Source organism: Stomoxys calcitrans, chromosome 1, assembly GCF_963082655.1.
Source record: "Stomoxys calcitrans chromosome 1, idStoCalc2.1, whole genome shotgun sequence".
Taxonomy (NCBI): domain Eukaryota; kingdom Metazoa; phylum Arthropoda; class Insecta; order Diptera; family Muscidae; genus Stomoxys; species Stomoxys calcitrans.
In genome coordinates this window covers 221,777,376-221,800,368 of record NC_081552.1, presented here as the reverse complement: position 1 = coordinate 221,800,368, position 22,993 = coordinate 221,777,376, and the positions used below count along the sequence as shown (strand labels likewise).

General features: G+C 40.3%; 1 protein-coding gene across 2 annotated transcripts in view; it reads right to left on the bottom strand.

Moving 5' to 3' along the window:
• Nucleotides 1–169: 169 nt before the first annotated feature.
• The window catches only part of LOC106084684 (putative mediator of RNA polymerase II transcription subunit 26), a 176,663-nt gene continuing 153,839 nt past the window's right edge, over nucleotides 170–22,993 (bottom strand). For both annotated transcript variants that reach the window (XM_013248559.2, XM_013248560.2), the window contains 6 exons: nucleotides 12,769–14,956; nucleotides 8,235–8,475; nucleotides 8,085–8,171; nucleotides 7,860–8,027; nucleotides 7,557–7,785; nucleotides 170–1,505 (listed from right to left, as the gene is read on the bottom strand). In XM_013248559.2, coding sequence (XP_013104013.2) covers nucleotides 1,138–1,505; nucleotides 7,557–7,785; nucleotides 7,860–8,027; nucleotides 8,085–8,171; nucleotides 8,235–8,475; nucleotides 12,769–14,956 — 3,281 coding nt within the window. In that variant the 3' untranslated portion in view covers nucleotides 170–1,137. The remainder of the gene's footprint in view (nucleotides 1,506–7,556; nucleotides 7,786–7,859; nucleotides 8,028–8,084; nucleotides 8,172–8,234; nucleotides 8,476–12,768; nucleotides 14,957–22,993) is intronic.

The following is a 22,993-nucleotide window of genomic DNA, read 5'->3' as shown; positions in this document are numbered from 1 at the left end:
TGAACTATGAATCTATCAATAAAGTAAACCTAAGCATAGACATTATATAGATAAATTCTAGTTAAACTAGCAATGCAAATTCTTAAAGCTATAGTTTATTTATATGAAAAAAAAATGATTAAAAGCAAAGGTAGGGGAGGGGGGGGGGGGGGGGGGGGGGGGGGGGGGGATTAAAACTACAATAAAAGAGAAAAAAATGTAATTTTTCAAAAAAAAAAATATTAAAATTATTTCATGTGTTTTTTTTTTCTTAGATTTTCTTTCATTTGCCTTGGGGTGTAGGCCTTTGTGTGTGTGTGTGGGTGGGTGTGGGTGTAGAGGGGATGAAGGATTTAGACTTAGTTCCTATGGTTTTGCCATACTTCATGTTTTCCAACTTACAGTCTGAGATAGTTACTTACACAATAATATTATTATAATTATTAGATAGACTAACTACTTACATGGATACATTTACATACAAATACATTCATACATCATTATTACACGTCAGTCGTTACCATATGTATATATATAGAATTTTTTTTTTTATGTTTATCACCTGTTGCAAAATAATAATCGAAAAAATAACTATTCATATATAAATGATTGGTGGTGCTCACTTTAGTGATTTTGTTTTGTTTTCTCATAGAGGAGTTTTTTTCTTTAAAGGCCAATTGCCACACATCGAAAGCCAAATGGTTTTAAAAACCTTTGTCTTTCAAGGGATCTAACCAGGGCAATGCAGTTTTTGCCCAAGCATTAACTGACTGTGGCAGGGCACCTGAAAACCCCCATATGCCATTACCTGCGAGCTTTGATAGTTTAAGCGCACTTTGCATTTCCATGCTAATAAACTACTATGGTATAGTGTGTTGTTTGGCTGTTTTCATTGCACATTGGTCGGTTGTAGTCAGGCTGCAAGGCTTTTCTTGATGCTACTGCTGCTGCTGCTGCCACTGGTTTAGTTGGTTTATTTTTTTACATCTCTCATTTGCTGCTGTACTATTGTATGTTGGTTGGTTGGTTGCTTGGTTGCTTTGTTTGCTTGTAATGCCTTCCTTTCCTTTTGCTAACATTTTTTAAAACTTTTCCCATTGTCATTGTCCATTTGATGATGCTCGCGCTCTGCTCTGCCTCTTTTACTATGGCAGTTGTTTATTTTGATGCATTACTGGCACCACCTCCGGAGGCATTGTTAGCTCCAGTTGATGAATTATTGTTGTTGTTATTGCCACTACCGCCGCTTCCTGCTGCACCGCCGGCATTGTTATTCTGTTGTGGTATTGTATCACAGCGTCTGTAGTAGAGCAAATAAGGCACACGCGGTGTCCTTGGCAACAATACATGATTCTCAATGATGGGCTTCACCGAGCTATCATCGTAACGCAACCAACTGCCATAGCCGGTGTGATAGACATCGGTGATGTAGTGACCCTTTGAGGCTTCCTTGCCATCATGATAGACCACAGCGAAAAGACGATAAGCTCGTTGTTTTTGTGAGTACTTTTTGGAAGCCAAAATTTCTGTGGCAGGGATGAGAAAAAAAAGTAAAAGGCTATTAAATCAGCAAAAAAACAAGTAAAAGCGTACTAAGTTCGGCCGGGCCGAATCTTATATACCCTCCACCATGGATCGCATCTGTGGAGTTCTTTGTGGGCAGTAACTCTTTTAAGGCAAACAAAGAATAATTAATAATAAGGAGGAGGAGGAGCTACAGCAAGTCATTGTCCGATTCGGGAGATCGGTTTATATGGGAGTTGTATCAAGCTATAGATCGATTCAGACCATATTGCACATGTATATAGAAAGCCATGGGAGAAGCCGTTGTACAAAATTTATGCCAAATTGGATGAGAATTGCGTTCTCTAGAGGCTCAAGAATACAAGATCCCAGATCAGATTATATGGCAGCTATATCAGGTTATGTACCTATTTGGGCCATACTCATCACAGTTTTTGGAAGTCATATCAAAACACCTCATACAAAATTTTAGCCAAATCGGATGAAAATTGTGCCCTCTAGCGGCTCAATAAGTTAAGATCCAAGATCGGTTAATATGGCAGCTGTATCAGGTTTTGAACCGATTTGAACCATACTTAGCACAGTTGTTGAAAGTGATATCAAAACACTACGTGCAAAATTTCAGTTAATTCGAACGAGAATTGCGCCCTCTAGAGGCTCAAGAAGTCAAGACCCAAGATCGGTTTATATGGCAGCCATATCAAAACATGGACCGATTTGGCCCATTTACAATCCCAGCCGACCTACACTAATAACAAGTATTTGTGCAAAATTTCAAGCGCCTAGCTTTACTCCTTCAAAAGTCAGCGTGCTTTCGACAGACAGACGGACGAACGGATATGGCTAGATCGACATGAAATGTCACGACGATCAAGAATATATATATATACTTTATTTCGAGGTGTTACAAACAGAATGACGACATAAGTATACCCCGATCCTATGGTGGAGGGTGTAAAAATGAACATGTTGGTAGATAATTAAAAAGTTTGATTATCATTATACCTTACACCACCACTGTGGTACAGGGTATTATAACCTAGTGCATTTGTTTGTAACACCCCGAAGGAAGAGAGATAGACCCATTGATAAGTATACCGATCGACTTAAAATCACTTTCTGTTGTTGTTGTAGCAGTGTGTTGTACACTGAGGCGGCAGGCCTTGCCGATGGAGAACTCCATCGGGTCAATCCGGTACGTACAACCGGCTGCCATGGGATTGCAAAATCACTTTCTGATTCGATTTGGCAATGTCCGTCTGTCTGTCCGTCTGTTCATATTCATTTGTGTACAAACTACAGGTGGCAGTTTTCATCCGATCGTTTTAAAATTTGGTACAGGCATGTTTTTTCGACCTAGAGACGAAACCTATTGAAATTGGAGAAAATCGGTTCAGATTTGGATATAACTCCCATATATACGATCGTTCGATTTTCAGTAATAATGTAATAAAATTGTCATTTGTTAACCCATTCTCTCGAAATTTTGCAGGAAGGACTTTTTTATTGCTATCGACATTACTGGTGGCTGAAAAATCGGTGCAGATTTAAATATAGCTCTCATAGCGGGCAATATAAATATCGCCCGATTTTCACTTCTAGAGCCACTGCAAGCGCATTTATTCACCAATCTTCCCAAAACTTCGTACAACGCTTTCCTCGACGACTGTCACAGTATTTGAGAAGTTTGCTCGAAATCGTTTCAGATTTAGGCATAGCTCCCATATAAATGTTCGTCCGATTTTGAGAAATATTGCAATAAAGCACTCATTTGTTAACCGATTCTCTCGAAATTTAAAAGGAGGGATTTTCTTATGACTCTCGACATTTCTGGTGAATTTCATGAAAATCGGTTCAGATTTAGATATAGCTGCCATATATGTATATCGCCCGATCTTCACTTCTAAAGCCACTGCAAGCGCATTTATTGACCATTCTTGTCAAAATTGTGCACAACGCTTTCCTCGATAAGTATCACAATATCTAAGAAGTTTGGTCAAAATTGATTTAGATTTAGATGTAGCTCCCATATATATATATATATATGTTAGTCAGATTTTGGGTAATCTTAAGACTCTGCAACTCTGGTCTAGATGTAAAACCGTGCAAGACAGAAGTAGTTCTTTTCAGCAAGAGATACAAGTTACCTTCAGTGGCAAGTGATATGTCCTTGCGACATAAACCGCATAATACCTGGGTGTTTTGCTGGACAGGAAATTGAACTTCAAATCCAATAGTCAAAGGGCCACTCTTGCCCCATACACCAGCAAGAGAGCCATTGGCAAAAGTTGGGGGTTTAGACCGCGCGTCATGCATTGGGTATACGCTGCAGATAATGCGGATTCATACTATTGAACAGTAGGTGGACTTTTAAAGCACCGTCCACCAGACCACAACACCATATAGCATCCCGGCACGGGATAGCTGTGAGCACCACACAGGCTGGAACATTGAGATCTAATCCGTGTGATGTTCATTGCTGTCACGATAAGCTTAGCTGCGTTGAGTTACAGGGCGTGTCCACAGGTTGTGGATAGTGGAATGCTCCATACGGAGTAGCTGCTAAGGCAGTAGTGGACAATCGGCTCTATCGAACGGAGAGTCTCAGTGAGACGCAGGGCGGTACACGCTGAGTGCCAATGATGCTCGATATGACAATGATAGTTATTGGCGCCTTTAAATAACCAATGGCTACCTTTTTCGCACGGCGATCGGTCCTTTGGACCGAAACGAGCTTACTCAGCTACAGGAGCTTGACGAGGATCGCCACCTCCACAGAAGACAGCACCTGTCACTTTTGGCGAAGTAACCATGACTGATCCGACAAGTTGCACCAGGTTATGGAACTGTCTCCTGTGCATCACGAGAGTGACACGGCACGGAGGAGAGTCATACGTCGTATCCGTGGTCTCCGAGCCGATGGATAGCCATCACAATTAATGTCATCCTTAGCGCCAAATCATCCAAGGCGTTGGGCCCCGACGGAATCTCTAAACTGATGCTGAAGAATCTGGATCTACCTGTAGTCTAGTACCTTACTACTATCCCAAATCGGATGAAAATTTAGGCTTCTAGGGCTCAAGAAGTAAAATTCGATGATCGGTTTATCTGGGGTCTATATCTGTTTATATACGGATTCGGATTATACTTGGCATGGATGTTGGAAGTCATAACTTAAATCTTTGTTCCAAATTTCAGCCAAATCGGATGAAAATTTAGGCTTCTAAGGGCTTAAGAAGTCAAATCCGGTGATCGATTTATATGGGGGCTATATCTGTTTATATACCGATTAGGATTATAATTGGTATGGATGTTGGAAGTCGTAACTCAAGTCTATTTTCAAAATTTTAGCCAAGTCGGATGAAAATTGAGGCTTCTAGGGTCTCAAGAAGTCAAATTCGGGAATCCGCTTATATAGGGGCCTATATCTGTTTATAGACCGATTCGGATCATACTTGGCATGGATGTTGAAAGTCATAACTCAAGACTTTGTTCTAAATTTTAACCAAGTCGGATGAAAATTGAGGCTTCTAGTGAACTCGAGAATTCAAATCGGGGGATCGGTTTGTATGGGAGCTATATCGAATTCTGAACCCATATGGCCCATTTGCAAGCCCCAACGACCTACATCAATCCCATGGCAGCCGGTTGTACGTATCGGATTGACCCGATAGAGTCCTTCATCGGCAAGGGCTGCCGCCTCAGAGTACAACACACTGCTACAACACCAACAACCAACAAATTTCAAGCGGCTAGATTAAGGCGTTTGACCGCTATCATGATTTCGACATATGAACGGACATGGCTAAATCGATTTAGGATGTCGAAATGATTCAGTATATATATACTTATGGGGTCTTAGATGAATATTTCGAGGTGTTACAAACGGAATGACTAGATTAGTATACCCCCATCCTATGGTGTATAAAAAACGACAGATGGACTAACAGCACAGAATGGATATGCGGATAGACGGACATGGCTTAGCCGAATCAGCAGGAATTCCTCAGTCGAATTACATATTTTATCACAGTCTCAGAAGTGGTACAGGGTACAGTTTGTGGTTTTGTAATAAATTCCATATAAGTGTATACAAAGTTTACCAATTTCATGCTAGAATCTAAAATACTCGGCTGGATTACTTAGAAAGCACTACATCTAACTTTGGATGTCGTGGCGGCATGGCGGCATGGGCTATCGTTAACCGATCGCCATAATATTTTGTATTTTGCTTATTGGGATTAAAAGAAAAAATAGAGGGTATGCCCTTAATTTTGGCAAGATTGGTCAATAAATGCGCTTGCTGTGGCTCTAAAAGTGAAAATCGGGCGATATACATTTATGACAGCTATATCTAAATCTGAACCGATTTCTATGAAATTCACCAGTAATGTCAAGAGTCATAAGATAATACTGTCTGCCAAATTTCGAGAGAATCCGTTAACAAATGAGCATTTTATTGCATTATTTCTCAAAATCGGACGAACATATATATGGGAGCTATATCTAAATCTAAACCGATTTCGACCGATCTCTAGCCATGGCTATCGTTTGAAAATACTTGCATAATGACTGAGAAGCTTTTCCAAAACAAAATCGGGGACAGCCAATACCAAGAGAGCTTTCAATTTGCATCAACCATAAATGCTCGTATTACATCATTTTGTTCACCACTACTCTCCAGTAGATGGCGCTTCTTGGCCTTTTAAAGCAACTTGACCTCTACTTAACATATGGAGCAAATTTTACATACTTGTATCGATTTTTAGATCAACTGGAAATTCGACCTTCTTCAAGATATTGTAGTAGTCATCGAGGAAAGCGTTGTACATAATTTTGGGAAGTATGGTCAATAAATGCGCTTGCAATGGCCCTAGGAGTGAACATCGGGCGATGTATATATATGAGAGCTACACCTAAACCTGAGCCGATTTTCCTGAAATTCACCAATAACGTCGGGAGTCAAAAGAAAATTCTACCTATCAAATTTCAATAGTTGAATATAGCTGCCATATAGACCGATCTCCCGATATGGAGTATTGATCTCGTAAAAGGAGCATTTCTCATCCGATTTTGATGAAATTTGAAACAGTGCGTTTAGGTACCCTTCTTAACTTTTAAGTTGAATATCAAAACTCACTGTTTCAAATTTCATAAATATTGGATGAAAAATGCTCCTTTTACGAGATCAATACTCTACATCGGGAGATAGGTCTATATGGCAGCAATATCCAATTATGGTCCGATCTGGACGATATTCAACAAAAAGGTTTAGAAGGGAACCAGAACTCGCTGTCCCAAATTTCATTGAAATCGGATGCTCCTTTTATAGGCTTATTACCCTATAACGGGAGATCGGTCTATATGGCAGCTATATCCAAATATTGCCCGATCTCGACCAGGAATGGGTAGGAGTCTACCAGAACACATTGTATCAAATTTCATCAAATTCGGGTAAAAAATGGATCTTTTATGGCCTCAATACCATATATCGGGAGATCGGGCGGTTGGTCTAAGGCAACTATATCCAAATATAGTCCGATATAAACCAGAAATGGGTAGGGGTTTACCGGAACGCACTGTGCCAAATTTCATTGAAATCGGATGAAAAATGACGAATTTATTGCCTCAAGACTTTAAGTCTGGAGATTGGTCCATATAACGGCTACATATAACTAAAATCCGATTTTATGAGATCAGAAAATCAGGTTTATATACAAAGAATACGAAATCATCACAAACTGTTTGGAAAATTTTTTATACCCAAGATATTTGCAAAATTTATATACCCTGCTTTTGGGTATAAATGGGGTAATACCTTTTGGGTTTTTACCTATCGCTCATCTCTAGCCATGGCTATCGTTGGATTATGACTGAGAAGCTTTTCCAAAACAAAATCGAGGACAGCCAGTGCCAGTAGAGCTTTCAATTTGCATTAATAATAAATACTCGTATTACTTAATTTTGTTCACCACTACTCTCCAGTAGATGGCGCTTCTTGGCCTTTTAAAGCATCTGAACTCTACTTAACATGTAGAGCAAATTTTACTTACTTGTATCGATTTTTAGATCAACAGGAAATTCGACCTTCTTCAAGATCTTGGTGCAACCATCCGAACGGTAATCAAACCATTTGAGATGTAATATCAAAATAGGAGGTAATTTTTCAACATTCATTTGTTGCCAAGCAAGAACCTCTTGTTTGCTCTTGCTGCCGGTGACACCCTCCAATTGATCGCGTCCAACTAAAATCTCCAAGGCTTCTTTGACGGAGGCAGCTTTCTGTAGAATATGAAAATTAATAAAAATAATAATAGAAAAAACCTTGATAAGGACAAACTTGAACACTAACAAACCTCTATGTTCAAAGGTAAAGTTAAAAATGGTTGTATAACATCGGTAGGATGTTCACCCTCACGTTGCAAACGTGATCTTAATTCACCGCGGAATATATCACTCAATGGAGTGCAACCAAAATCAGTTTGGCGTGTAACACTGCCCTTATTGCGGTTATTGCAAATCATCTGAAACGAAAAAAAGGTTAGAGAATTGTTAAGAAACCACATGTGCCCCATACTCACCTGCCATACATCACCATCTTCGCCATCTTCGGCCTGTTCATTTTGACCATTCTGTTCAGCATTGGGTTTGGCAATAAGTTTTACAACCTTGAGAGGAGTGAACATTCAGTAAAACAGAAATGTGTTTGAGTTTGGTTGGCTTTTATTTACCTCCAGCATTTCATCATTAAGTTTATTTAATATGTAGCTAAGGAACTCTTCGGCATCCTCTTGGCGCCCCTCAACATGCTCCTCACGGCTATCATTCCATAGTTTATATATTTCAGTGGGTTCAAAGGCAGGATCGCATTGTAGTTCAGCTGCTAAATCGTCTTTGTTGCCCTTACCACCTTTGGCGGTACGCAGGCGAAGGCCACTTGGCAAATTGGAGAAATTTGACATGAAGGACATCCTAAATAATAAAAACAAAAAACACAAAACAAACAAGAAAATTGCATTGATTTGAGTAGTAAGGGGAGAATTTCAAGGCAAAATAGTAAAAAAAAATTTTGATGGAATTAAAAAAAAAAATTTTTTAAAAATAATTCCCTCCACCATGGATGGCATTTGTCGAGTTCTTTTCCCGGTATCTCTTTTTACGCAAACATATTATAAAAGTAAAGAATTGCTATGATATTGGAGCTATAATGTCTAGTTATCGTCCGACTCAGTCCGATTCAGAACCGTATGTTGGAGACCATAGTAAAGGGTGATTTTTTTGAGGTTAGGATTTTCATGCATTAGTATTTGACAGATCACGTGGGATTTCAGACATGGTGTCAAAGAGAAAGATGCTCAGTATGCTTTGACATTTCATCATGAATAGACTTACTAACGAGCAACGCTTGCAAATCATTGAATTTTATTACCAAAATCAGTGTTCGCTTCGAAATGTGTTCAAATTTTGACAAATTTTGTTCAGCGATGAGGCTCATTTCTGGTTGAATGGCTACGTAAATAAGCAAAATTGCCGCATTTGGAGTGAAGAGCAACCAGAAGCCGTTCAAGAACTGCCCATGCATCCCGAAAAATGCACTGTTTGGTGTGGTTTGTACGCTGGTGGAATCATTGGACCGTATTTTTTCAAAGATGCTGTTGGACGCAACGTTACGGTGAATGAACACATTTCGAACCGAACACTGATTTTGGTAATAAAATTCAATGATTTGCAAGCGTTGCTCGTTAGTAAGTCTATTCATGATGAAATGTCAAAGCATACTGAGCATCTTTCTTTTTGACACCATGTCTGAAATCCCACGTGATCTGTCAAATACTAATGCATGAAAATCCTAACCTCAAAAAAATCACCCTTTAGAAGTCGTTGTGTAAAATTTCAGCAAATTCGAATAGAAATTGCGCCCTTTAGGGGCTCAAGAAATAAAATAGGGAGAACGATATATAAGGGAGCTGTATCAGGCTATACACCGATCCAGACCATAATTAAAACGTATATTGAAGGTCATGAGAGAAGTCGTTGTACAAAATTTCAGCCAAATCGGATAATAATTGCGACCTCTAGAGATTTCAGATATCGAGATCCCAGATCGGTTTATATGACAGCTATATCAGGTTATGGACCAATTAAAATTAAAATTGCGCTCCCTAGTGGCTAAAGAAGTTATGATCCAAGATCAGCTTATATGGCAGCTATATCAGGTTATGGACCGATTTCAACCATGCTAAGCATAGTTGTCGGAAGTCATAACCACACACTTTATGCAAAATTTCAGCCAAGTCGGATAAGAATTGCCCCCTCTAGAAGCTCAAGAAGTCTAATCGGGAGATCGGTTTATATCGCGGCTATATCAGGTTGTAGACAGATTTACATCATACTTGGCATAGTTATTGGAAGTCATACCAAAACGATGCAAAATGCAAAATTTCAACCAAATTGAATAACAATTGCCCCCTCTAGAGACTCAAGAAGTGTAATCAGGAAATCGGTTTATATGACAGCTATATCAGGATATAATGGACTGATTTTAACCATACCGCAAGCTGCAATTTTTGTCCGATTTAACTGAAAATTAGCATGCCGGATTCTGTTATGACTTCCAACAACTGTGCCAAGTACGGTACAAATCAGTCTATGTTGTTGCGGTTGCTGTTGTAGCAGTTTGTTGTGTTCTATCTTTCGTCTGCTTGATTCTGTTGAGTGTCAAGACCCAGGATGCGACTGCGACTAAGATGGGGTGCGTCCACAGGGATATGGATCTGAATCGATTGGGTCTGGCTGGGCAGTTAAACAGGTGACGTGTATCGTGTGGTCCCTGGTTAAAATTGGGATATATTGGGTTGCCCAAAAAGTAATTGCGGATATTTCATATAGTCGGCGTTGACAAATTTTTTCACAGCTTGTGACTCTGTAATTGCATTCTTTCTTCTGTCAGTTATCAGCTGTTACTTTTAGCTTGCTTTAGAAAAAAAGTGTAAAAAAAAAGTGTAAAAAAAAAGTATATTTGATTAAAGTTCATTCTAAGTTTTATTAAAAATGCATTTACTTTCTTTTAAAAAATCCGCAATTACTTTTTGGGCAACCCAATACATCTTGCACAGCGGCATCAATTCTTGCTCTGTAGGAGTTGAGGCGGCTACATCTGCCGGAACGTAATTGAGCCAGAACTACTTTGGTTTGCCGGTGGAGGTCCTTCAGGCGCAATGGGGGTCTTTCTCCAAGGGCTACATTCACCGTGCTACCGTGTCTGCATGAATGTTGTCTAGACCTGCTTGATATGCCGCTTGATCTAGAGGTTCTCTCTTGTAGATCATGTAGATCTACCTTAAGGCTTCTGGACGGTGGGTAACTATCCACAAGATGATGATTTGGATGGTCTCTGCGATAACAGCCCAAAAGGTATTGCTTAGACAGCATGTAGGTGGGTCTTCGCACTGGCAGGATCTTTGTCTCCTGATGGAGGTGGTCCACATGAGAACTGAGGAGACAGCCCGTCGCAGTTCGCAGGGCGGCATTCTGACAGATCTGAATAGGATTCCACTGTGAGTCACAAAGTTGACGAGACCACACTGGCGCTGCCTAATTTACCACAGACCGGCCAATTGCTTTGTACTTGGTCAACAAGGTTTCCTTGTCTGCATCCCATGTGCTGCCAGCAAGTGACTTGAGGACCTTGTTTCTATTTTTGACTTTATCGCAAATTGCTGCGACATGTGGGGAGAATGTGTAAGAGCTGTCAATTGTAACGCCAAATATTTTGGGACACTTGCTGGTCGAAATCATTTCTCCATCGACCATCACAGTTAGCTCAGTATTAACCTCACGCGTATTTGTACGGAAGAATGTGACTGAAGATTTGGTGGCAGATATCTTCAGATTTCTTGCAGCGAAATATGAGGCAAGTTCGTTGAGGTAGACGTTCAGCCTATCGCAGATGGCCTGATGCCATGATCGTACAATCGTCCGCATATGATACGATCTCTATGGAATGAAGGATAGGTAGAGGGTTAAACAGTGCCGGAGATATCACCCCACCTTGGGGAATTCCCTGTTTCACTCTACGATGCTTCGACTACTTATCCCTATATTCCACAAATGACTGGCGACCACACAGATAATTCGCGACCCAGCGTTCCAGGCCTGGCTGACCGTGTCGAATGCCTTCGATAGGTCCAGTGTACCGTGGACCGTCCTATTACATGGTCTGGGCTGATTGAAGCCACGGCAAATGTGTGCGGTGATGGCATGCAAAGCAGTTTTTGTGCTACGCAGTCTTCGAAATCAATGTTGATGCTTGGCGAATGGAAATCCTCCTACGAGGCTCGCTCGGGAGGAGTAATGCCTCAATCGTCTTTGCTACTGGTGAGAGAAGGGAGCTCAGATATAACCCGATATAGTTCATATATAAACCGATCTCCCAATTTGAATTCTTGAGCCGTTACAAGCAACAGTTATTGTCCGATTTGGCTGACATTTTGGATGTAGTAGTAGTTTGACCAAATCGGTCAAAAACCTCATATAGCTCCCCTATAAACCGATCTTCCGATTTGACTTCTTGAGCGCAAATTTTTCACGATTGCAGATTTGGCTGTAATTTTGCAGATAGTGTTCTGTTACGACTTCCAACAGCTGTGCCAAGTACGGTTCAAATCGGTCTATAACCTGACATAAACCGATCTCCCGATTTGACTTCTCCATGTAAACCGGTCTCTCGATTCTCCTTGTTAGGCTGCTAGAATCTGTAATTTTTGCTGGTTTGATAGAATTTTGGTATGTAGAATAAAGTTATGCCCTTCAACCAAATTTATTTTGCATAAATTTTTAGAAGAATCTTTCGTGATGGGTTCCAAGTTTCGGTCCGGCGGAACTTGTTTTTTTTTTTTTTTTTTTTAAATTATGGCTACAGAATTTTTTTCTCAGTGTATGTGTTTTTTGTTTAAGACTCCTTTAAATGGTATAAGTAATTGTTCGTTTTCTTAGCCTGCCCATGTTTATGACAAATGGAAATACGAGCCTTGGCTAAGGCAACACACAAGGCTTTTAGTTCTTTATGCCACTTTAAATGCCACCAAAACGGTGGCATGCTAAAGTTTCAAAAGAAACCATTGACCTTGCCCAATTTGTGTGCCACAATTGTAACGCAATTGGAGGAGGTAGAGAAAGATAATCCTCCCCATTGCTGACTTAAATGTGGCATAGTAAGGTGGTCTCCATCCAGCCTACCTACATCTTCTCATCTGTGCTACTTACATGGCATTAATGGTGGGTGCCTTGACTTCACACAAATTAGCCGCCTGCTTGGGAATGCTTCTCATCAAATTGTACAGGGGCGAGCAGCCCAGCAGGGCTTGCAATATGGAGTTTATGTAACAATAATTGGAACGATTTGTAAGGCCACGTGGTCTCAAGCTTATGGTGGTCCAGTCACTTTTGTATTTGGTTAAGAAATCGGCAAATTTCATTGAGAACTCATCGAGACTGGCCATGTTGGTGGTGATCTTTTTCTGATTGCCAACAACTGCAACAGCAGCTGCCGCAGTGGCGGCGGACGGTGGCGGTAGATTTTGTGCAGAGGCCGCCGAATATGACAAGGCACCGGGTGTTACAGCTGGTGTGGCAAAGGCCGCACTCTCAAAGGGAGCAACTTTGGCTATGGGCTTTTGTGAATAGTTGGCAGTGGACGTAGATGAGGACGTCGTGGAGTTGGTGGCTATACCTGTGGAGGCTGAAGCATTGGCAGCATTGCTGCTTTGATTTGTATTGGAGGTGGTGGCAGCTGCGGCAGCGGGGCTGGCACTGGATGCTGTAGTGGAGGAGGCAGCATTTCTAAACAAACTGGCCCATGAGGGGGTCGAGGGTGCGGTTTGTGTGGTAGCCGAAGCGGGTGGGGCCAAATTTATGGTAGGCGAGGCAGTGGCCTCAGCTGTGTTCGTTGCTGTTATGTTTGCCGTTTGGCTTTGTTGTCCGGTGCTTTGTTTGCGAGCACTGCCAGAATGTTGCTTTCCTCCGCTAGTGGAGCTGTTGCTGCTGCTGGCAGGGGCTTCATGACTGTGGGCCGATTGCTGATTGCTTGCAGCGGCTGTTGTTTGCTGGAAATGATGGGGTGTGGCTGTGGTAGAAGCCGTTGAGGTGGTAGCCGCCTGCTGGTGAGTTTTGCCAGTATCACTTGATTGACTGGTCTTACGTTCCATATGGCCAACGGCACCGCCACCGCCGACGCCACCGCTTCCACTGGCACTGGTGGGTGCACTGGCCACTGGTGAAGAAGGCATTTTCATGGCTCCATAGTTACGAGTCTGGGTGGTTTGCTGTTGCTGATAGCTCTGCTGATGTTGCTGATTGGTATAGGTACGTGTACCATGGCTGCCTCCGCCACCGCCGCCGCCGCCGCCATGGCTTGTTGACGAGGTAGACGATGAATTGGTCGAAGCATTCGTTGATTTGTTATAACCTCCGGCATGGGTCAAGGAAGGTGTTGCAGTCACAGCCACTGTATTGGTGGATTTCTTGTGTTGCGAAGAATTAGTCCACGACATGGTTTTCGTTGTGGGCTGCTGTTGATTTTGCGTTGCGGATGCGGATGATGCACCCTCGTTGTTGCTGTTCGATCCATGATTGTGATAATCATACTTGCGACGAGACTGTTGCTGATTGCCATACATTTGGGAGGAGGATTTGCGATTATCATAGTTATGATAATGCGATTGTTGTGGGGGAGGATATTGTTGCTGCTGCTGCTGCTGCTGTTGTTGGGGTGTATGATGTTGCTGCTGCTGGGCTTGGTGATGAGGTTGTGACGGCTGAGTTTGCAACTGTTGATGGTGATATTGTTGTTGAGCTGCATGATGTTGCTGCTGCTGGGCATGTTGCTGTTGATGTTTGTAATTTTGAGGTTGCTGTGGTTGCACTTGTTGCTGAGGAACACTTTGATTTCCTTGAGTTTGTGTGGCCACATATTGTGACGTCTGTTGTTGTGGTTTATCCTGAGCATAATGCTGTTGTTGTTGTTGTTGTTGTGGGGGCTGCTGTTGGGATTTCTCCTGTTGCTGGGGCAGCGGCATTGGACTATTTTGCATAACTGTGGTTTCAATGGCCACATCCACGTTTGTTGTGGTCACAGCCACCATGGTAGGCACCATTGTCTCGGCTGCCGATTTTGCCACATTCTCTTGCAATTCCTGCACATCGGTCATTGATATCTTATTGTTGTTACTATTGTAAGTGTCCATATGCCCAATGGCAGTTTGGACCTCCACCACCATTGGTGGAATGTGCTGTTGCTGCTGCTGCTGTTGATAGTCTTGAGCAATATTTTCCACACTCTGCTGTAGAGTCTCTTCATTGAGGCTGGTGACTGACTCACATGGCTGCATGGTGTTGCTGTTTGCTGCGGCGAATTCATTGCCTTGCAAATTGCTATCGATAACGTTATTGTTATCTGAAAATAAATAAAAACAAATAAATTGCACAATTAATTGAAATGTTTGCTTTAAAAAAATTGCCATATGTTATCGGGGTGTTACGCATAGTGTGTTAATTAATAGTTAAGAAAATCTGAAATGGTGAAATACAAAAAAAAAAAAAAAAATACGAAATTTCCCAACAACCCCACACATTACACCATTTCCATTGCAATACTCGCCATGTGAGTTTGTTGTCATCCATACAACAAGTCAACAACATTCTTATCATTATCCCATATTTGAGAATAAAAATGTGTCATGTTTTACTTTCTGCTATTCATGTGGTTTTCAAATGCTCTGGGTTAGGCTGCTCAAATGTTGATATGGTACTTTATTATTATTTTTTTAGTAGGTCAACAAAAATGCATTAATTCTTTCAAGTAAACAAGTAAAAGTTCGTCCAGGCCGAATCTTATATACCCTCCACCATGGATCGCATTTGTTGTGTCGATTTCCCGGTATTCCTTTTTAGGTTAACCAAAGGATATATGAAAATAATTGCTATGCTATTGCAGCTACATCAAACTATGGTTCCGATTCGGACCATAAGGCATTGTGTAAAATTTCAGCCAAATCGAATAAGAATTGCGCCCAAGAAGTATAATAGGGAGATCGGTTTATAGGGGAGCTGTATCAGGCTATGGACCGATAAGACTATAATATTGAAGGTCTTGGGAGAAGCCGTTGTACAAAAGTTCAGCCAAATCGGATAATAATTGCGCCCTCTAGAGGCTCAAGAAGTCAAGATCCCAGGATGGTTCATATGGCAGCTATATCAGGTTATGGACCGATTTGAACCATATTTGGCACAGTTGTTGGCAGTAATATAAAAACACGTCATACCAAATTTTAGCCAAATCGGATAGGAATTGCGCCCTCTAGGAGCTCAAGAAGTCAAGACCCCAGATCGGTTTATATGACAGCTATATCATGTTATAGACCGATTTGAACCGTACTTAGCACAGTTGTTGGAAGTGATACCAAAACACCAGTTGCAAAATTTCAGTTAAATCGGATAATAATTGTGCCCTCTAGAGGCTCAAGAAGTCAAGACCCCAGATCGGTTTATATGACAGCTATATCAGGATATGGACCGATTTGAACCATATTTGGCACGGTTGTTGACAGTAATATAAAAACACGTCGTACCAAATTTCAGCCAAATCGGATAATAATTGTGCCCTCTAGAGGCTCAAGAAGTCAAGACCCCATATCGGTTTATATGACAGCTATATCAGGTTATGGACCGATTTGAACCATATTTGGCACAGTTGTTGAAATTAATATTAAAACACGTCGTACCAAATTTCAACCAAATCGAATAGGAATTGCGCCCTCTAGAGGCTCAAGAAGTCAAGACCCAAGATCGGTTTATATGGCAGCTATATCAAAATATGGACCGATATGGCCAATTTGCAATCCCAACCGACCTACACTAATAAAAAGTATTTGTGCAAAATTTCAAGCGGCTAGCTTTACTCCTTCGAAAGTAAGCATGCTTTCGACAGCCAGACGGACGGACGGAAGAACGGACGGAAGAACGGACGGAAGAACAGACGAACGGACGGACATGGCTAGATCGACTTAAAATGTCATTACGATCAAGAATATATATACTTTATGGGGTCTAAGACGAATATTTTCTAGGGGTTACATACAGAATGACGAAATGAGTATACCCCCATCCTATGGTGGAGGGTATAAAAACAATTTTTAATCGCTACAGTTAAATGAATTTTCTATTGTTTTAAAAATGATAATTTTTTAAAGTAGACTAGCTGGTTTGGTATGCTTCAGTAGACCATAAAATGACATTTTGAATTTAGAGATCTTTATGCCCACCACCGAAGGATGGGAGGGATGTATTCATTTTGTCATTCCCTTTGCCACACATCGAAACAGCATTTCCGAACTTCTAAAGTACATATATTCTTGATTGTCGTAAAAATCGAAGACGATCTAGCGATGGCCGTCCGTCTGTCCGTCCATCGGTCTGTCCGTCCGTCGGTCTATCCGTCCGTCGGTCTGTCCGTTCGTCGGTCTATCCGTCCGTCGATCTGTCCGTCTGTCGGTCTGTCCGTCCGTCGGTCTATCCGTCCGTCCGTCTGTTCATCCGTCGATCTGCCCGTCCGTCGGTCTGTCCGTTCGTCGATCTGTCGGTCTGTCCGTCCGTCGGTCCGTCTGTTGGTCTGTCCGTCCGTCGGTCTGTTGAAATCACGCCACAGTCTTAAAAATAGAGATAGTGAGTTGAAACTTTGCACAGATCCTTTTTTTGTCCATAGGCAGTTTAAATTCGAAGATGGGCTATATCGGTCTATATCTTTATATAACCTCCATATAGACCGATCTGCCCTCTAAAGTACATATATTCTTGATTGTCGTAAAAATCGAAGACGATCTAGCGATGGCCGTCCGTCCGTCCGTCGGTCTGTCCGTCCGTCGGTCTATCCGTCCGTCGGTCTGTCCGTTCGTCGGTCTGTCCGTCCGTCGATCTGTCCGTCCGTCGATCTGTCCGTCCGTCAATCTGTCCGTCCGTCGATCTGTCCGTCCATCGATCTGTCCGTCCGTCGGTATGTTGAAACCACGCCACAGTCTTTAAAAATAGAGATAGTAAGATGAAACATTGCATAGATTCTTTTTTTTTGTCCATAGGCAGTTTAAGTTCGAAGATGGGTCTATATCTTGATATAGCCCCCATATAGACCGATCTGCCGATTTAGGGTCTGAGGCCCATTAAAGCCACATTTATTATTATGTGATTTCGCTGAAATTTGGGACAGTGAGTTGGGTCAGGCCTCTTGACTTTCTTGTTCTATACGGCCCAGATCGGTTCAGATTTAGATATAGCTGCTATATAGACCTATTTCTCGATTGAGGGTCTTGGGCCCACAAAAGGCTCATTTATTGTCCGATTTCGCTGAAATATGGGACAGTTAGGCCCCTTGTTTAATTTGACCCAGATCGGTCCAGATTAAGAAATAGCTGCCATATAGACCGATTTCGGTCTTGGCCCGTTAATAGGCGCATTTATTGTCCGATTTCGCAAAAATTTGGTATAGCGAGTTGTTTAAGGCTCCTCGACATCTATCAAAATGGTCTTAGTCTTGTCCAATCTGAGCCGTATTGAACAGAGATTAACATGGGCAGACAGACGAACAGACAGATAGCAAGACAGGCATGCGGACCGACAAATGGACACAGTTGAATCTAATCCGAAAGAGATTCCGAGTCGATCGGTATACTTATCAGTGGGTATATCTCTCTTTCTTCTGGACGTTACAAACAAATGCACTGAGCTATAATATCCTGCACCACTGTAGTGGTGTAGGGAAGGGAATGAACAAGTGTTTTGTGACAATCATCCCATCGCAAGAAAGCCCCATCCAAAGTCCAAACTATTTTATATAAAAAATTCAATTTGTGTTCTTTTTTTTTTGTTTGTAGGTTTGTTTGCTGAACCGATTACCTTGAAACACAGATTGTGTAGGTTGGTCTGGAAGGAAACATAGGCTGAGTAATTTTTCGATATCGAAAGGGGGACGGACCCTCCCCCTTATGCCAAAAAAACACAACCCCAAATCAAAAGTGGACCGATCGGGACAATATAGGTCTCTAATGAAAGGTATTGGAGAGTAGAATACAAATATGGCATTAAAATTTGAGTCTAAGTACCCGTCTGGCCGCCCCAACCCCAAAACTTCCCCAAACAGACATATTGGAGTTTCATTTCATTATGGGGCTCAAATGAAAGGTATTCGGGAGTAGATTTCGAATCTCGCATACAAAATCAGGTCGATTTGCCAAGTATCATATAGTCTTATGACTATATGATACTTGGCTGAACCGATTTTTTGAAAATTTCTATAGATTGTGTACGTTTGTCTGGAAGGAAACATAGGCAATAAAATTTTTAGACATCGGGTGGACCCTCCCCCTTACACCAAAAACGCCACCCATTTCGGAAAGTGGTCCGTTGGGCACAATAAGGGTATCAAATAAAAGGTATTGGAGACCATAAAACGAATATGGTATTAAAATTTGGGTCCAGAACCCAGCGGCCCCCCTCAACCCCAAAACTCTTCTAAAAAGATGAATTCGAAGTTCATTAGGCAGTAGATTACAAATATGGTATAAAACATTAGATCCAAGTGATAGGAGGTCGCCCACCCTTAAATAACCCCTAATGGGCATTTTAGTCGACCATGCCTATATGGGACTCAAATGAAAGGTGTTAGGGAGTACAATACGAATAAGACATTAAAATTTGCGCTCAAGTCTAGGTGGCGATTTTCTTCCTAAAGATACGTCAAATGGGTTATTTGACCCATTATGACAATATGGGACACAAATGAAAGGTATTTGAGAGTAGAAAACGAATTTGATATCCAATTTTGGAGCCAAGTGTTTTGGGTTACCCAAATCATCATCATTTCCCTTGGGAATAAAGAACGCATTTGATATCTACACACCCTCCAAACGGTTCATATTTACCGGCCATGGCAATATGGGGCTCAAATCAAAGGGATTTGGAAGTGCTGCACGAATTTGATATCCATACTTGAGTCGAAATATCTGAGATACCATCCCTCCCCTAATGAGAACATTACCCTAGGAAGAACATTACCACCAGGAACCGAGAAGGGGCAAATTCGCACACACCAATTAGTGCGTTCCGATTCAAGTTTAATGTCAATGATAAGGGTTCTTTCTTTATAGCCGAGTCCGAATGGCGTGCCGCAGTGCGACACCTCTTTGGGGAAAATTTTTTAAGTGACCATGCATGGCATAGTACCTCCAAAATGTCGCCAACATTAAGAGGGGATAAACACCGCTTTGTCCGATGTTCTCGCCAGGATTCGATGGCGCCCTCTAGAGGCTCAGGAGGTATAATCGGGAGATCGGTTTATATGTTAGCTATATCTGGATATGAACCGATTTGAACCATACGTGGCACAGTTATTAAAAGTCATAACAAAACACTTCATATAAAATTTCAGCCAAATCGGATAATAATTGCGCCCTCTAGCAGCTAAAAAAGTTAAAATGCGACATCGGTTTATATGGGAGCTTTATCTGGTTATGAACCGATTTGAACCATTCATGGTATAGTTATTGGAAGTCATAACAAAACACTTCATGCTAAATTTTAGCCAAATCGGATAATAAATGCGCCCTCTAGCGGCTCAAGAATTCAATATCCTGGGTCAGTTTATATGGGAGCTATATTAGGTTATAAACCGATTTCGATCATACATGGCACAGTTGTTGGAAGTTAAAACAAAATACTTCGTGCAAAATTTCAGTCAAATCGGATGGTAATAACGCCCTCTAGCGGTTCAAGAAATCAAGATCCGGGGTCGGATTATATGGGAGCTATATCAGGTTATAGACCGATTTGGACCGTATTTTGCGTAGTTGTTGGAAGTCGTAACAGAACGCCGCATGCAAAATTAGCAAAATTTAAGCCAAATCGGAAAAAAATTTTGGCTTTCAGGGCTCAAGAAGGTTAATATGGCAGCTATATCAGGTTATATACCGATTTAATAATAGAACACAATGTGCAAAATTTCAACCAAATCGGTCAAAAATTCTGGCTTCCAGGGGCTCGGGAAGTCGAATCGGGAGATTGGTTTATATGGGAGTTATATCAGGTTATAGACCAATTTGGGTCGTACTTGGCACAGTTGTTGGAAGTCATAACAAAACACCAGATTCAAAATTTTAGCTAAATCGGACAAAAATTGCGGCTTCCAGTAACTCGAGAAGTCAAATTGGGAGATCGGTTTATATGGGAGCTATATCAGGTTATAGACCGATTTGGACCGTATTTTGCACAGTTGTTGGAAGTCATAACAGAACACAATGTGCAAAATTGCAACCAAATCGGTCAAAAAATCTGGCTTCCACGGGCTCAAAAAGTCAAATCGGTTTATATGGGAGCTATACCAGGTTATAGACCGATTTGGGCCTTACTTGGCACAGTTGTTGGAAGTCATAACAGAAAACCATGTTCAAAATTTTAGCTAAATCGGACAAAAAGGCCGGTTTCCTGGGGCTCAAAAAGTCAAATCGGGAAATCGGTTTATATAGGAGCAATATCCAAATCTGAACCGATATGGCCCATTTATAATCCCCAACGATCTACATCAATTGTCAGTATCTGTGCAAAAATTCAAGCGGCTAGCTTTACGCGTTCAACCGCTATCATGATTTCGACAGACGGACGGACGGACATGGCTAGATTGATTCAGAATGTCGAGACGATCAAGAATATAGGCATTTTATGGGGTCTTAGACGAATATTTCGAGGTGTTACAAACGGAATGACGAAAATAGTATACACCTATCCTATGATGGAGGGTATACAAATTTATTGGTCGTGGCCTTTAGTGTTTAAGTGAAAACGATGAAATTTTTAATCACATTTATATATAAAACTTTTTAAGTTTCGCTTATAAAAATGATTGAATTAATGAATTTTTTAATTGAAAATGACAAAAAATTTCAATCACCATCGTATTTGAAAAAAAGTTCAGATTCAATTAAAAAAATGGTAAAATCAATTAATTTTTTGATTGGAAGTTAGTGGTCTTGGCCTTTAGTGTTTAAGTGAAAACAATAAAATTTTCAATAACATTTATATATACAACTTTTTAAGAATCAATTAAAAAATGATTGAATTAATGAATTTTTTAATTGAAAATGATTGAATTAATGAATTTTTTAATTGAAAATGATTGAATTTATAAATTTTTTAGTTGAAAATGACAAACATTTCAATCACAATCGTAATTGAAAAAAGTTCAGATTCAATCAAAAAAATGATAAAATCAATTAATTTTTTGATTGAAAATAACTAAAATTTCAATCAGCATCGCAATTGAAAAAAGTTCAAATTGAATTAAAAAAAATGATTGTATCAATTAATTTTTTAATTGAAAATTTCCTAAATTTTAATCACGATAGTAATTGAAAAAAATCAGTATTTAATTAAAAAAATGTTTGATTCAATTAAGTTTTTAATTGAAAACATTTGTATTTCCAATTAAATAAGTAATTGAAAAAATTTTCGCGATTTCTTTTTCTGTGTAGCTAAAATTTACAGATGTTTTGCTTTGTATATTTTTAATACAATCAGATATACATAACACAAAGCATTCATATATATAATTTATTAAAATTGATTCTAAACTTTATAAACAAATCGGCATGCATTGCCTTAGTTCCATTTGTGGCATCTGTTTCATATTGAATATGAAATGCTAACAAATGTTAAATATGTTTAATTAAATTTGATATTTTAAACGTATATTCCCAACACTTAATCCATTTAAGTAAATGTTTACACATCCATATGTATATTAAAAATGGTTTTTATGCCCCCAAATGCCATTACCAACGACGAAACAACAAAATGCAAACTATTCACAACTTTACACGATTACGTCCTTAGTTTGTTGTCATACTATGTAAGATAATATTACGCAAATGGCATTTATTACAAAAAAAAAAGAAGGTTCATAGTTTGGAAATGCTACGTACAGCATTTACATGGAAGCAAATAGCAACACAATACCATCGCTTAAGGATTCAAGAAGTATTCAAACTATACAAGCTCCACGCATTATGGATAGCAGAAATTTTTCTTTAATTTTTGTAACCTCCACCAAGGATGGTGGAGAAATTACTTCGTCATTCCGTTTGTCACACATCGAAAACAAAACTAGAAAAAACAAGTAAAAGCGAGCACGTTTACATTGAAATTTGTATGATCTGGATTTAACTAAATCCAAAAACAAATCATGTCCGTTTACACACACAAGCGTACATGCGTATACATGAATTTGCATATCACACACATCCATGCACAATTCTTGAAATCAGTTGCATATTTTGGTACTTGGCCATGAAATCGGGTTTATTTGGAATTAAAAAAAATCCTGCAAAAATGGGATTTGTTTTTGTATGGTAAAACCTGCAAACAAAACAGGATTTAGCTCTTAAGTCTCAAA